Genomic DNA, 16,170 nt, shown 5'->3' with positions numbered 1-16,170 from the left:
GGAGGGAGGTAGGGAGAAGGAGAAAGGATGATAAGAAAAAATACTTAAATATATAAACTTGGAAATACACATTCTAGAAGCATCTTTGTAAAGGGGGGGGGGTTATGTTCCCGCCCTTGCTTATGTCATGCCCATTGAGAGAAATAATGCGAAGCAGAAATTCTTGAATGATATACTGCTGAGAATGTGCCTTATTTTATCTTATGTGGAAATTTCCTTTATGCTCCAGATCTTTAGTGAACTTAAATGTTGAGGAAAGCTCTTTTCACAAGAGGATGGTAGTCACATCTAGGGTAAGCATTTAGGATTAGAACTATAGAAATAATTTATAAATCACTGTGCTGTCTTCCTAAGTTATTAATACTTTATTTGTGACTTTTATATAAGTACCATAAACATCAGCAAGTTCAATAATTTCCTCTTACTAGCTATAATAGAATACCACAAATTACAGTAGTCACCCATTAACTGTAGAGGTTGAGTTTCTTCTCAAAATAACAGGCTTAGGGGCACCTGGGTGGCTCAGTGGGTTAAAGGCCTTGCCTTCGGCTCAGGTCATGATCCCAGGGTCCTGGGATCGAGCCCCGCATCAGGCTCTCTGCTCGGCGGGGAGCCTGCTTCCTCCTCTCTCTCTGCCTGCCTCTCTGCCTACTTGTGATCTCTCTCTCTGTCAAATAAATAAATAAATAAATAAAATCTTAAAAAAAAAAAAAATAACAGGCTTAGCTCTGGACCACTGTCATCAGCTGCTCCAAAATTGTTTCTTCATCCGGGGTCTGAAAATTTATAGACCAGTAAATATGGGCTCTATTCTTTTGATCTGTTTAATTGCTCATATTCTGGAATATGAAAAAAAAGTTATTGCCAAAGCAATGACATATTAGATAGGTTAAGGAAATCATGTGTGTTTTTTTTTTTTTTCAAAGATTTTATTTATTTATTTGACAGAGAGAGATCACAAGTAGGCAGAGAGGCAGGTAGAGAGAGAGGAGGAAGCAGGCTCCCCGCCAAGCAGAGAGCCTGATGTGGGGCTCGATGCCAGGACCCTGGGATCATGACCTGAGCTGAAGGCAGAGGCTTTAACCCACTGAGCCACCCAAGTGCCCCATGTGTGTTTTTTAAAATAATTGTCCACGGAATATAACTATCTAGAATATGGCAAAATCCTACGTTTTCTTATATACTTGTAGCAAGTTAAAGGAAGACTGGAGTTAGACACCATTGCAGGGATCCACAGTGTAATGGACCTTTTTTTTTTCAGGTGGTTGAAATGTTTAGACTTAGGTGTTAGCAAAAAGGGGAACATTTGCATAATTTTATTTTTGTTTCCAGTGATATAACCATAGGTGCAATTTGGCGACACAGAGTTAATCTATCACGACACTTTTGTTTGGTTAATCTATTACCAAACTGTTATTTTAAGCCCAACAATATCGTGGGGCTATTAGGCAAAGCAAACAAAAACAGAATCTTAAACTTAAATGTCCTCGCCCTTCAATACAAAGCTGGAGTGTTCTGCTTTTGACTGTTACAGTCCTTTAACCAAAGCTATCTTGTCTGATGATAAAACCATAAGTGTATGAAGCTCACACATTTTTCATCTCTTTTATGACCTTATCTTTCATGAGCGGCTTCTGTAAAGGTATCCTAACTATAGGAAGCACCTGGAAAACATATGTGATATCTATTCTCTGATAAGCAGTGTGAACAAGAAAGTAGATCTGTCAGTTCTGAACTGTTCATTGTTAAAAAATACTTTGATGATTTAGCTGATTGCAAAATACATTATAGGGATGGCTAAACACTCCTAGTCAAGAAAGTTCAATAGTTATATTGTACAGGAATTTCTATAAGAGGTTAATATTGATAGGAACGACATGGATTAAAGGAGCAGAGTTGAGAAGGGCTGTTTTCTTGTGTGACTGCTCGCAAACACTGCTGCTGTTTGTGCAGAAAAAGGGGCTTTCTCAGAACGTGGCAGATCTTTAATTTATACAGAAATGTCTAACGTTAAGTGAAAAGATGTTTGTGTTTATGAAATTATTTTTGCCTAGCAAGGAGAGCCACTGCTTTTACCACCTTGCCAACAATACCGAATATGGGATTTAAAGATTCCGTTTCATGTGTTCGGAAGACTATATTCGAGTGCATTTCCCCGAGTCATTTGTGCTGTGTATTCTCTTGCTCAATAACACCTTCAATTTCCTCCTATAGGCCTCTCATTGATTCTGAAAACTAGACTAAGGAAAATGGAAGGGCCCACAAAATATGTATGATATCTTTTAACAGAGCAACAAAAGAGTTTAATCTTGCAATGGAAAACCATTAACTCCATAGCCATAATTTTAGAAATATTATAGATTTTGTTACTGCTTGACATTTATTCTGTTTCATCTTTTTATGAATTGGTCTCTGGATGGATATATATATATATATAGTGGTTATCCCATTAAATGTGTTTGTGCTTTGCTAAAAATACTGAAATTTCTATTTAAAAGTATGTGAATAAAGAATTTAGCAAGTAAATGAATAGATGTCAGATGCATTCCTAGCTCTTTCTTTAATTCTCTCCCTAGCATCCCTTTCTCTCTTCTTTTCCTCTTCCTACCAACAAAGCTTTTGAAGCAATATCTTAACAAACTTGTCATTATTATCTTGGCTATTAATTATTCATGCCATTTTTCATAAGCTACTTAGAGTACTGATTTCAAACATGTAAGAATCAAAAAATGGAGAGAAGGAAGAAAAAACAACGGTCAGTAAAGCCATTTCCATTCAAATCAAGAAGAAGCGGGAGCTGGATTAGTATCAAAATAAAGTTCTATTTATAAATTTTCTGTGAGAATTAATGTATTGAACGAGAAGAAGCAAGTCCCAGTTGTGAGGGGTGGGGGGGGGGAGCCGTGTTTCTTCAAAGTACTTCAGAGATTTCACATTCGATTAAATTATTTTTTAATCATTTCATTTTTCATTAGTAAAAAGATTAAAAATGAATTGGATGAAAACATTACCATAAAAATGAGAGTTAGTTTCCCAAGATAAACTTAAAAGATGAAGGGTCTGAAAGTTGACAAATGTGACATATTTTAGTTATTAAATAGAAATAATGTGCCGAAGGCAATTAATTAGCAAATGTAATGATACTGTAGTAGGTTATGGTAAAAAGAATGAAACCAAGTCCTAATTTTATCACTCGTCAGTGAGCAGTGGTAATTGGTTAAGCATCTATGTGCAGTTGGTTTACAGCGTTCTAAGTCAAATAGTATACTTGAGAAAAAATCATGCCTATAAATATTACATCCTCAAACATTTCATTTTAATATGTAAGTATAATGAAGAAACAAGGCTTCTGATGTGGAGAGGAGAAGCAGCTATCAGATCCCATCTAGCTCTCTCTGTTGCTCGATACTCGGTAGGGTATCACTGAGATGTCCTGCTAGGTTTGGAGTATGGTCATTGGAGTCAGACTGACATGGCTTCCGTTCTTGGGTCTGCTAGCAGTGTGTGGGCCTCTTCTCACATTTCTGCCTCTTGGCTTACTCTTCTGAAATACAGGGATACCATACAGGCAGAACCAAGGCCATGTTCATAAAGCATTTAGCTAGTACTAAGTGGTTCTCAAGAAATGGTAGCCATGCTTAGGTTTAATATAGATTCCAAGCCTGAGGACGTGTTCTCTGCCTTATTCATCTTTATAACTTTAGTATGTGGCACATAGTAGATGTTGAGATGAATATAAATTTAATTTCAGCCCATTTAGTTTTCCGCACTCAAGTGTGTCACTTACCTATGACACTCTTAGGTTTTTGGTCATCTTTTGGCAATTTTTTTCTTTAAGAAAATATGATTAAATTATCGATCAAGGGCTCTAAACTGTTCTTCTGTTCTTAGATTTGTTTTTATTAATGTGATATATACTGCACATTTACCCCGTTTTAACATAGCTTAAAACAGTTGCAAAATGTAATTTCTTTGGAGCTGTTAATTGTATACAATCAACTATCTTTACAGTGTTTCTTTAACTAAATACCCTACAATATTTATTTTCGGTAGTTCTAATTATACGTGCTGCATAATGAAACAAATTAGAGCAAATTGTTCCATGAATCAGGATTATCAATACTGAGTATTGCTCCAGATGTTGGTGCAAGTTGAAATCTAAGCTCTATAGTTCCATTTTGGCAGTTAAGTGACATTTAATGAAAGTATTTTATTATATGAAATTACTAGCTCAATCAAGCCCCTAATAGGCTGAATTATAATATTTTCATTTTGAGTGATTTACCAAATTTCTCTGTGCATCAAGGATCTGCTGAGATTAGTAGTCACCCTGCTATTTTCGTTTCCCAATAGATAGTATATGAGGATGATCCTGCGTAAATTTAGCTTAGACTGAATAAAAGAAAGGACTTGATTCATTTAATCATCACACAGTAGCATTTCTCAAAACCATTTCTCTTAGCATCTTAAAACTTCGCATGGATTCTACTTTTGCATCATTGAAATGTCTTTCGTTTCACCACCATTTTTCCCGTGCAGCAACTTAATTACTGTAATGTTTTTTATATGGTATTTTTGGGCGGTGATGGCTTTCATTTTTAAATCTGAGAAATGGTTTTCAATCATGGAGCCTCAGGGCATTCAACTTACAGAATTCAGGTTTATCTAAGGTCATGTCTCCAAAATTTCAGAAGTCTTTATTGGGTTCTTCCTCCAGGGAACTTCTCCTACACCAAGTCTGGGTTAGGTGTCATTCCTGTGGGCTCCTGTCATATGTTGGACTGCTCCCATCAAAGTATTTGCTGCATGAGATTGTGATATATTAATCTGTCTCTGTTTTAATCTGTAAATTATATTAGAAAAGGAACCATCTTTTTTTTTTTTTTGTATTCTTGGTGTTCAGCATAATGCCTGGAACTCAAAAGTTAATTTAATGCATTAATAAAGAATGGTTTATATCATCTCTGTTCAATAAAGATGAACATTTGTAGATTCAACTGGATTCTTTTAACTTTTAATTTTTGTGGTTATTGTGATTATTCTGTAATATAGTCTTCCAAACATACCTATTTCCCAGTATATTTCTCATTATTTTTCCTTCTAAATATGTAATTTGCCTAAAAAAAATATTGCAGAGTAGACTTAACTGTAGTCTCACAAAAATTTTGAGCAAGAATGTCTGAGACATGGGTTAGAGTGTTGTTATGGAATGAGTAAGGGAGAACTCAAAGACCAGATGTCTGACAAAATGTGTTTATAGAAATTCAATAAATATATGTTGGTTACTGTATTTGTGTCACGTGATTATTTCAGCCCCTACCTCAATACCTTAAATGCTTTTCACTGCCTTCAGTATGAAGAACTATGGAATTAATTATACAAGCTTCTCCATGGCCAATGTCATTTTATGCTTCTAGTTTCTGAATTTCTGTATTATATGTGTTTTCATTTGGAATTATTCATGGACTATTTTGATTGTAGGTTTTCATCAGTGGTTACTTCTCCTATGCATATTACCTAGCTCCTTTACTAGATTATATGGTCCTTAAGAGAAAGTATATATTTCACTGTATCTTCAAAAATATGCATTATAAATGTTAACGATTGATTAAATTGTGCATAGCATCACATGTTTCCAACAATTTAAATGTAATAGTAGAATTTAGAAAGATTTACTCCTTTGTGTGGCCATCAGAGTGGTATAGTCAGTAACCGGATATAAAACTTAACTTCTCCAAGTGGTTCTGCCCAGAATTTTACTATCTGAGCCCTTGGGTATGTAATTTTTAATAGCGTGTCTCATGCTTGCTTCAATATATGTTGCTCTAGGATTATTTGGCTATTTCAGTTGTGCACAGGTCTGTACTCAGCTGGTGGGAGTGTGGCATGGCAAAGGCAGGAAAAGAAACTCAAATTTAATTCCTAACCTTGAATAAACTGCTGTTTTTGGTGAATTTTATGATGCCCCTTCATGCTCTCCTATAATCCTACTTCCTTCTTGTTGAGGAGAGGACATCTACCAAAACCTGCTTCCATCACTCACCCTGTGATGACTGGGAAGCACTTACTGCTCAAGCATGAGAAGGTTTGGGAAAAGTGCCTTATGTGTATATAAATATGGTAGCTGTAAGATCAAACATAAGTTACTGGTCCGGTGTGTGCATCCATTTTGTAGTCAGTGAATTTCTCTAATTTGGCTCAGATTATCTCCAGAGTCTCCTCCTTGTTTGAAGATTCATAAGACATGAGAAAAGTTTAAAATTATAGGTTGCATTCTCTACTCTTCACTATTGGGGAGGATATTTTCCTTTATAAGCTCCCCTGCATTATTGTCCTGAGTTAAACACGCACTCAGAAGTGGAAATGCAATCAAAAGCTTGCTGGAGTAGTTGGCAGAGATTAGTGTGGTTTCTAGCGTCCATGAAGAATGAAGTGTCATAAAGGTCATATTTCCCCAAATTAACTCAGTATCCTGGGGGTACTCAAGAAGGTTAAGGTGTTCTACTGATTATTATGTTAGGTAGCATTGAATCAACTGGTGAGAAAGTTTTCAAGTTTCTATTCTTTGTGTATCAGTGAGAATGTTTCATCTTTCTATTGCTGGGACTTAAATAGCTTCACTTGTTACTTTTCCTTTCTATTACAGGGAAATGAAACCAGAGACTCAGGGTCTATATAGACACAACATGGAGAAGTTAGTAATGTTACCTTTATTTTATTGTATTTATTTTATTATTGCCTTCTATTATAAGCATCTAATACTGATTTTTCTTTTCTAGGAATGATAAGTTTTGTTGTAAAAATATGTTTATGTGTTATAAAAAGTGAGCCTATTTAAAGAATGTTTACTACAATTATTGTATAAGCCATGACTGGACAAAAGCCACGAACGTAATAGTATAAGGAGCTTGGCAAGAAATGGAATGCTTCAGCCCCAGAAAGAAACTGATAACTTGGTCAGTGGGTTTTGTCAAAGAGAGTTTGGTGAAGAGACAGCATACAAGATGTGGCTAGAGTTAAGGGAACAAAACCAACAAGGAACGGGAAGCACCCGGGGGCTGGGAAGAGGGGGAAGCTGTTAGCCCTCCTGATGTGATTGATGTGAAGAGTCAGGGGAGGTGACAGTGATGCAGGAGCGTGGGAGAAACAGGGGCCTCTTCCCAAGAGTGCTGATTGTACAACGCAGCCATTGCTCACAAGTGGAGACCATCAAACAGCATGCAACTGAGGAATATGGACCTGTCTTCTCTCTTCCTGCCCTTGGACCCTCTGATCTTATCAGTGCCTTCCATTGACTGAACCCAACCAGAAATTAGAACAAAGCGGCCCCAGTGATGAGGTCCACAGAATCCTGCCTCCACGGGGCACAAAGTACCAAGTAGACCATGGGGCGGGGGTGGGGGGAGTCAATTGAGGCAAACAGGAAGGGGCAAGCAGAGAAAAACCAGCTCATAGAAGTGTCAGGGTTCTCTGCCAAAGGTCATACCTTATCATTGCAGTTATGCCATTCTGCTACGTGCAAGGCATTAGTTCAATACATATATGCAGGGATACTCTTTAAAGTGTTTAACGACAGGTACAACCTGGGCTCTGGGGAAGGGGCTCACTAGACAGGGGCCAGGACAGGCAGTGTTCGGCTGAACAGCACCTACTTAGCTCAGGGTTCACAGTATTTGAGAATATTAGAAGACAGTAGAGCCTACTTTTTTATGCAGGCTGAGAACCATCCCTCTTTGTGTCCGAGAAGTAAGAGCAGAACTCTCCCACTGATCCTATAAGATAATTGGCTGATGTGTCTATGTTGTTCTGTGTGACCTGCAAAAAGGAACACAGATTAAAACTCTTATCTTACGCCTGAGCTTTTGTACCTTTCTTATGGCAATTGAACCTTGTCTTGCACTCTCATTATTTGTGAATTTACTTTCTTAAATCATTTTTATACTACTTCCAAAAAGGTATTGTATTTTTCCATATATGTCCTTCTATACCTATATACCTATTGCAGTTCCTTAAACAGGGTAGATACTCAGTATCTATTATTTTATGGAAAGAATTCCATTGCTATTCATGGTGATCATCCTGAAAAGAAGAGAGAAGTCAACCTTCAAAGATCCTTCAATTCCAGACATGGGGCTTGGTGGTGTGGGGTATGTTTAATTCTTTGTTACCCGCCGGAGCCAATGATCCTCTGTTATGGAAATTATGACAATGGAGCTGTCACTGGGCTCCTGCATGTGCTCTACTTTTATTCCACTTTTTAAGATGATTCATTTTGTGAAGCTGTGTATAGAAATGAATAAAAAATTTATGGAGTTTAAAGTTCAAAATTCATCAACATCACATTAATGTCGATTGTAATAATAATAGTTTCCTGAAAATTTTGTAATTTCTAGGTTACTTGTAAAGATTTTAAGAATTTGATGTATTTTTTTTTTGTATAATCATATAAAGTGTTAAGTACTATTATAGATTTGGGCAACTATGTGGAAAATAGTGAACTGAATACTTCAGAGAAAGTCTAGATGGGCAAGCAACTTGATTTTAAAAATTTAGGCATTATTAGATTCAAGGTTTAGTTGCCATGTTTTTGGTATACATTCTTTTTATTTCTGAAATCACATTTTCTTGTATTCTGTGTTCTGATCTCTGTGATCATTGATAGTAGCTATATTATGGAATATGTTTGTGTGTACCGTGTGACCATGGATTACTTTCCTATAAAGCAGTTACTTTATCACTTAACATGAAGGTACCTATAACTTAGACTTTTGACTTACAAAATGAAATTGCACTGTTAATATATCTTCTTTGCCATGACTGTACTTTTGCTCAAAATATATTACATTTTCTTACATGGAAATGAAGGCATGAAAGTCTGTGAACTAGCTACTCTTATCAGGAACAAGTATAGCTTGGGGCCCTGGGGGGCTCAGTCAGTTAAGCATCCAACTCTTGGTTTAAGCTCAAGTCGTGAGATCTGGCCCTGCGATGAACCTGCAGTGGGGTCTGTGCTGGGTGTGTAGCCTGCGTAAGGTTCTCTCTCCCTCTCTGTCTGCTCTCAGCTGCCCTGCTCCCCCTCCCCCCACCTGCTCTCTCCCTTCCTTTCTCAAAAAAAAAAAAAAAAAAAAAAAGGAAGGAAAGGAAAGAAAAGAAAAGAACAAGTGTAGCTTTATAGCTTTTTGCATCGTGAAGACTTGAGTCACTGGCTTATCTTATATACCACATAATGCTAATCATTTCATAATGGCCTTTTTATATCCATTTTAAAAGTACAATGAAGTTTTAACAAGTTTAAAGATGGGGGGAAGCTTCAAAATAATCTGCATTCAACCCAACACAAAAATAGGTCTTACCCTAAGCTTTTAATTGTTTCTTTTTTGCTGTATCTTGCCTTTATACAAATTATTATTTGGAAATATGGGAGCTAAATTTTTCTGTAGTGAGAGCAGTATAGTCATTACATACTGCTTTTTAGTTTTCTTCTTTATATATAATATTAATAACAATAAAACTTCTATAGGAAAGTTGTTGTTTATAACAGTTAATTTTATTTATTCATTTATTGATGACTAATGTTGATTTTCTTTATTGTAAAGCCACAGTAGATATGAAAATGATAAATCATGGGCATTTTATCTATATAATGACAACTATATGTAGCAAACATATACTTAGACAAATGCTAATGACATCCCTTTGCCAGGATCTAAATGTCAAAAAGAGAGCTTTAATTACTTCTCCTTTTCTCTGTGTGTCGGTGTTTTCCAGGTGATGATGAAGGAGTCCAGGAAACGGCAGAATCAGATGGGGACACACAGTCAGAAAAGCCAGGCCAGCCTGGAGTTGAGACAGACGAATGGGATGGTCCAGGTAGGACAGAAAACTTAAAATGCAACCATCTGTTGCTACTATCAGGAATTCACTTTTTTTCCTTTAAATTTTAATTAGGTTGTGAAACTCTTACAATCTCAGCTTGTGTGTGTGTGTGTGTGTGTGTGTGTGTGTGTACTAAGGTTATGGTAGCAGTTTAAATAAATATCATTATTTAAAGAAGATTTTTATCTTTTTGTTAACCTATAAAAACCAGTGTTACTTCTGCTTGAAATCTCCATCTTTTTTTTAATTTCATAGTCATCTAAGAATTAGTTCATCCTCCTTGCTTTTATTATTTTTTTTAAGAAATCTTTATGCTATATCTACATTCAAATTGGGAATGCTTTTTAAACTTTTAAACAGATAACAGTACTATAAAGAAATACTTTCAATTTAGTCACGTTGTAAATCATAGACTAAATCTCAATTTGCATTTAGAAGTTTAGACAATATCAATAGATACTCCCATCTGATTCAAGGTTTTGACAACATTTTCATTTTTATGAATGACAATTAAATTTTATTTTAAGAGTCCTAACATTGAACCATTTTGAGAAACACAAAAAATGATCAAAATACTTCTAAACACCAATATAATTTTATGGATATATGTACAGTTCATAAGAACTCAATCGGAAAAAAAACCTTTATATTTGATGCCAAGTAATTTACAACTGGATGGTATATTTATAAATGGAGACTATTATGTCATAGGGCTTAAAAGATAGAAGCGAGTTTTTGAAATAGTTTTAGCCATAATTTCTAAAGCGGTAACATTTTTCATTAAGAAAGATCCCTATATTTCAATCACATTTTCACCCTTGCATGACTTTGCAAATTGCTCTCTGCTGTGCGTGAAGAAGAGAGGAACTCCAGTGGTAATTTTCTGAAATCAGCAGCTGGAAAATATAATGCAAACAAAAATGAAGATGCAGTATAGCTGATTATTATGATGTCATTTCTAATGTTATTCATGATACACACAAATGTTTGGATTCTGTATACTATAGCATAATGGTTCTACAAGATTTTGGATCAAAATGTTTTATATTTAAAGTACCATAATACCACCTTTTAAGAGTTTGAAAGAAGATGGAGACTTCTGGTATTTTCACGTTACTGCATAATGCTTCTGTCTTCTCGATGTAGGGAAGAACTCCTCCAATTAAAAAAAAAAAAAATCTTTGGAAAAAAAATTTTTTTCTTATAGATTACATTTAATTTAAAAAGGATGGTTGAAGTGTATACTGTATGGTTCTTTACTCATGGAATTAAGTATGTGTATGCTCCTTAGAAGAGTTTTTGCATTTAAAATTAGATTAGATGGCCTTTTGGATATGCCTACTTGCAAAGTGTGAGTTCTGGCTGCTCTCAATAGAGTAAACTTGGAGGGGGAGGTTTTCTTCTTTCCTTGCGGCTGGGGCCCACAGGAGTCCCTGCACCTTGGGAGCAAGTAAGCAAGCTCAGAAGGTGGTAAATTATTAAACACATAGTGCACAATCAATGCCACCTTTTTCGGGAATCTTTTCCAGAAATAAACTGGCACTATTAGCTTGCAGAGAAAGAAACAGAGAGGAGGAGCAGGGTGAAGAATGTTGTATCATTCAGGATGAGATTTTTCACTGTTGAGTTCAATTTAGTTTATGTGTCTGATTTAATGAAATTTCTGTTTAGCTGTTACCATGAAGATGTTTATGCTTTTTTCTGTGGCACATGAGACTATGTAAAAACTTTAAAGGAAAAATGTATGTCTCTAAACAGGTGGGCCTATAAGAAAGTTCTTTTTCTGTCTGTTGTAAAATTGATCACAGGTTTTTCCCTAGAGATACTTTACAGTAAAAGGGGTTTTCATGATTTTGAAACCCCCAAATTAATGGGGTTGCTTCATAACAAAGGAATATCTGTTGAATGTTTATTTTTTAAGGTAGAAATTTCATTAGTTTCCTTCAGTCAGGACAAAGCTTAGGAGATGTTTTTTCACTTCTGCTATTGCGTGAATAATGATTATATAAATATTTTACCCCAATTTTTCTTATCAGCGAAACATTGTTGGTACTTTCCAACTGTATCAAGGAGAGAAAATTGTCCAAATTTTAGTGACAGTTTCCCAACATGTTAGAAATTGAGCATTCTATTCTAAAGGTTTAACTTCAAATTCTGGATTTGTCACTCTGCGGAGTGATTTTTGGCAAATTGTTTACTCTCCCTGTTCCTATATCCTCATTTGTAAAATGTAGAAAATAACATTCACACTTCTTAGGGATTTTGTGGGAACTAAATCAGATCATACACATAAAATTCTACTCATTATTATTATGGCTTTGGAATTTTTGAGCCTTGAAGGAGACCCATTTAAAATTCTTAGCATTTTTTTTAAAGTCCAGTAATATATCTGATACAATTTTTTAAAATACGAAGCATCTAGTTTTGAATTTAACCGCAAATGATGGGTGAAGGCATGAGGTTATTAGGTGTGATTTCAAGGTTCCCCTAATTTTAAAGTCTTCCCACCCAGTCCTGATAGTCACTGTAAGATAGATAGCTTTCTCTAAATAAAAATAGAACAGAATCAAAAGACCAGGAAATTATCTAAAGAATTTGAGGCATAGAGCTGACATCATTTAGGATGGATCAAGATTTATCTTATTTTTAAAGAGTTTGAAAGAGTCTGATTGAAGATGACTCCACAACCTTTCTTGATGGCTCAATTCAGTAATGAATCAACTCTGGTTTGAAGTGTTCCATTTTTATCAAACACAAATCCCCCGGTGCCCGTTGTTTCCCCTTACATGTTATCCAACTAAAAGGTACATTTAGTAATTGCTCACACCTTTGTTAACTCTTTTTTTTTTTTTTTTTTTTTAAGATTTTATTTATTTGTTTGACAGAGAGAGATCACAAGTAGGCAGAGAGGCAGGCGGAGAGAGAGGAGGAAGCAGGCTCCCTGCTGAGCAGAGAGCCTGATGCGGGGCTCGATCCCAGGACCCTGGGATCATGACCCGAGCCGAAGGCAGAGGCTTTAATCCACTGAGCCACCCAGGCGCCCCTGTTAACTCTTATCATTAGGCAGAACCTAAACAATCTTTAGAAAAATTATCTTACATTTGCAAACATTTCTATGGTGAAATTTTTAAATGTTTAAATAGTTGTGACTCTTACTTAAATATTCTTCAAGTTCTTATGAGTCTTTCACTGTTTGAAGGGAAAAGTAGGAAGGACCACACTAGAGTTCAGGCCAGTGTAAAAGTCATTATCTCGTTATTTCAGTATTTCACACAACTGTTTTCAAGTTTTACTTTCCTTTTTTGCTCTTAAAAAAATTGCCATGCTATTACCTTGCTTGGAATCTAAGTGATAGGTTATTTGATGTCTACTATCTCTTCCTCTGCATTTGCCTGTATTTCATTTCTGTCTCTTTTTAAAGTAAATACCCCTTCTTTTCTTTTATCCCCTTGAAAGCACTTCAGTTTACCAATAGTCCTATACATTTAATTATTCAATAAATAGTTATTGTGCAGTAATAATTGTGGAAAGTGTAGGGGAAGTCCAAAGGCATTTCCTTTTTGGTGCCATTTCTCTTCTTTAATCTTTCAAAATGATTCATGGATTGTCACTGATGCAATCAATAATTAAGGATGAGAACCTAATGCTGTAAACTACAGAAGAAACTGAAAAACTTTTTAGAGTCAGATCTGTGTTTGAGTTCGCACTCTGACACTTAGCAGTCTTGTGATCTCAAGCATATTAAACGGTCAGGACCTCAGTTTGCTTATCTTTAAAATGGGAAGAATAGTAACTACTTTGAAATTTTGTTATGTGGATGAAATTTGAAAGATGGTATATAGAAAGTATCTAGCAGATAGCTTGGGAGAGCTTGGGATTTGCGAGATGTTAAGAGCCTTCCCTCACCCTAGAACCCCTCATGCAATTAAAACGCTGAACTCATTTTGAAAATAGTGTTTACATCTCTGGCTCTCTAGCTTAAGAAATCTTTAGAACCACAATCCATGGCTGAAGTCTGGAATGCTGACTTCTGTATTTAGGTGTAGAGGGAGACGTGGGGGAGAGAATTCAGATAAATCACTCTAAATACATTCTTCACCTTTATGAAATGAGCACCTTAAAAATCACATCTTACATCAACTCTAGGAATCTGGAGTTGATGTAAGCTCTCTAGCTTACATTATTAAAAACATGGTTACTTCTTTTTGCACCTGGAAATAGTAAATAGTCTGATTTCTCTGGTTTAATATTGACCATACCTAAGTTTACCATTTGGCTTATAGCCACAATAACTGAAGTATCCAAGAACTTTAGTAAATGAATGTATCACATTATTCAAATTGTGCAAATAAGTACATACACCCCCAGGTAAGACGTATTAATACAAATACACACAGATACAAAACTTTGAGTAAGTAGTCACTTAGATTCTTTCTCATGGACTTATCAAGATAAGCATGCACTTTTATTTTTGGTCTTTACATGTTAAGCACTTGAAGTGTTTCAATAATAATAAAGTAGGAAATCACACCTTGTATCGATGATTTGATGAATTACTGGACTAGAATGCGGAATTGTTTTTGTATTACGCGTTCCCGAACAGCGTGATTTGCTCCTAGATTGTTAAGTTGAAATCTGAGTTTCTGTCAGAAGTAAATTATTTGGGGGCAGTATAATTCTAATGCATGGAAAAGACCAAAAATAGTCCTTCTCTTTATATCTTGGCCCTGCCACTTATGAATTGTGTGGCTTTGAGTTAAGTTAATAACTCTCTGAGCCTCAGTTTCTTCATTTATAAAATGGAGCGAATAGTAATCACTACCTCATTCTTGAGATTTTCTGGGTAAAACCTGAGGTTTGGATCTTCATAATGCTCAATAAATCGCTCTTATTATTTTTAATATTATTTCAGCCTTTGTGCCCTAAGATCCATGACAATGCCTTACAGATGTTAAGCCCTCATTTAACATCTGTGTAGCGAGTTAACTTTGCGAAATAATTTCGCTATGGAACATCACCATGGGATTGTAGTAGCTATGCTCTGTTCAGCTGGACTTAAAATGGGGTTCCATTAAAGAAATTTTAATGTAAGTAAATTTTCCAGTAAATGACTAGCATAAAATCAGATGCGTGCACTTGTTGAATCTGCACTACAAATTGATCACAAAATCTATCAGTAAGTTGCCTCGTTCAGCGGCTGCTCAACGTGAAGGGTACATGCAGATGTTGGGCTTGGTTCTGCTTTGTGCCTCAAACGGAGAAGATGGGAGTGTTTTGCATAAAGTGGAATGGTAGCTGGAAGATAGAAGCACACACTAATGATACAGGGTTCCCCCCCCCGCCCCCGCCCCGCTCCCTTTACCAGTCCAAAGAAGGGCTTGGAGATTACAGTTCTGATTTCGTTTCCTTTTTGATTGGGAAAATGTGGTAGATATAAGATCTGGGAAATGCCATTTGAAGTAAATTAACAGAAACCTATGAAACATAGTTAACCATAGATATAGTCTGACAGTAAGAAGAATATTGTGAGAAGCGGAGGAAATCGTAGAATGACTGTGTATTACTCTGACAGTGAATTGGTATTATCTCTGCTATCAGATAATGCAGTTATCATTAATTTTCACATTTGCATTTCAATCTTTGGAAGGAAATGACTCTTGCCGGATGAAGATAAGAGCTCTGTACCACTATAATGAACCATCATTTTATCCCAATGCTTTGTGTCCATATGAAAATGAGGCAGGGAGGGGTGTGTGTGTGTGTGTGTGTGTGCATGTGTGGGTGTATGTGTGTGTATATGGGGGTGTCAGAAAAACGTATAGCAAAGTGTCAAAAATTGCTACAGACTTTTGAGCCCCTTATGAAACAAGAGGGGGTCAAAATAAATCTTCTGTAATGTAGTTAAGTGGATATCGGATTAAAAGATGAAAGCCTTACTCTTTGTAGAACAGAATGCCACATAAACTCAGTAAAAAAGTTCCTTTTATCTTATTTCTTTACTCCAGTTTTCACTCTCATGTAGAATTACGGCACACATAAACCCAACCAAAAAAAAAAAGTAGGTTGGAGGCAAAGTACTTAATGATTATTGTTAGAAAAGATACATCTTTGAGTTATAAAGTCCTGCATAAAATAGATCCTTAATCCAATCACCTTCAATCCAGTGGTTTTACATTCTCACTCTGTGCTACTGAAACAGACTAGAAATTGTAGATGAAGCCTTTGAATGTTGTTGATGTTAGTGGAACACCAGCCAGTGGGCCCTACACAAATAAAAGGTCTGCGCCCTACATC

At 35.9% G+C, this 16,170-nt stretch overlaps 1 protein-coding gene across 1 annotated transcript in view; it reads left to right on the top strand.

Annotated features, from left to right (window-relative positions):
• LOC308341579 (zinc finger protein ZFPM2-like) overlaps positions 1–16,170 on the top strand; it is a gene marked incomplete at its 5' end in the record, with an annotated part of 207,797 nt that overhangs the window by 19,903 nt on the left and 171,724 nt on the right. The window contains one exon of the mRNA XM_080801631.1: positions 9,769–9,870. Coding sequence (XP_080657757.1) covers positions 9,769–9,870 — 102 coding nt within the window. The remainder of the gene's footprint in view (positions 1–9,768; positions 9,871–16,170) is intronic.

Source organism: Martes martes (genome assembly GCF_963455335.1).
Source record: "Martes martes genome assembly, chromosome: 4".
Taxonomy (NCBI): Eukaryota; Metazoa; Chordata; class Mammalia; order Carnivora; family Mustelidae; genus Martes; species Martes martes.
The sequence above is the reverse complement of the archived record's forward strand: the minus strand, read 5'-3'. Positions and strand labels throughout refer to the sequence as shown.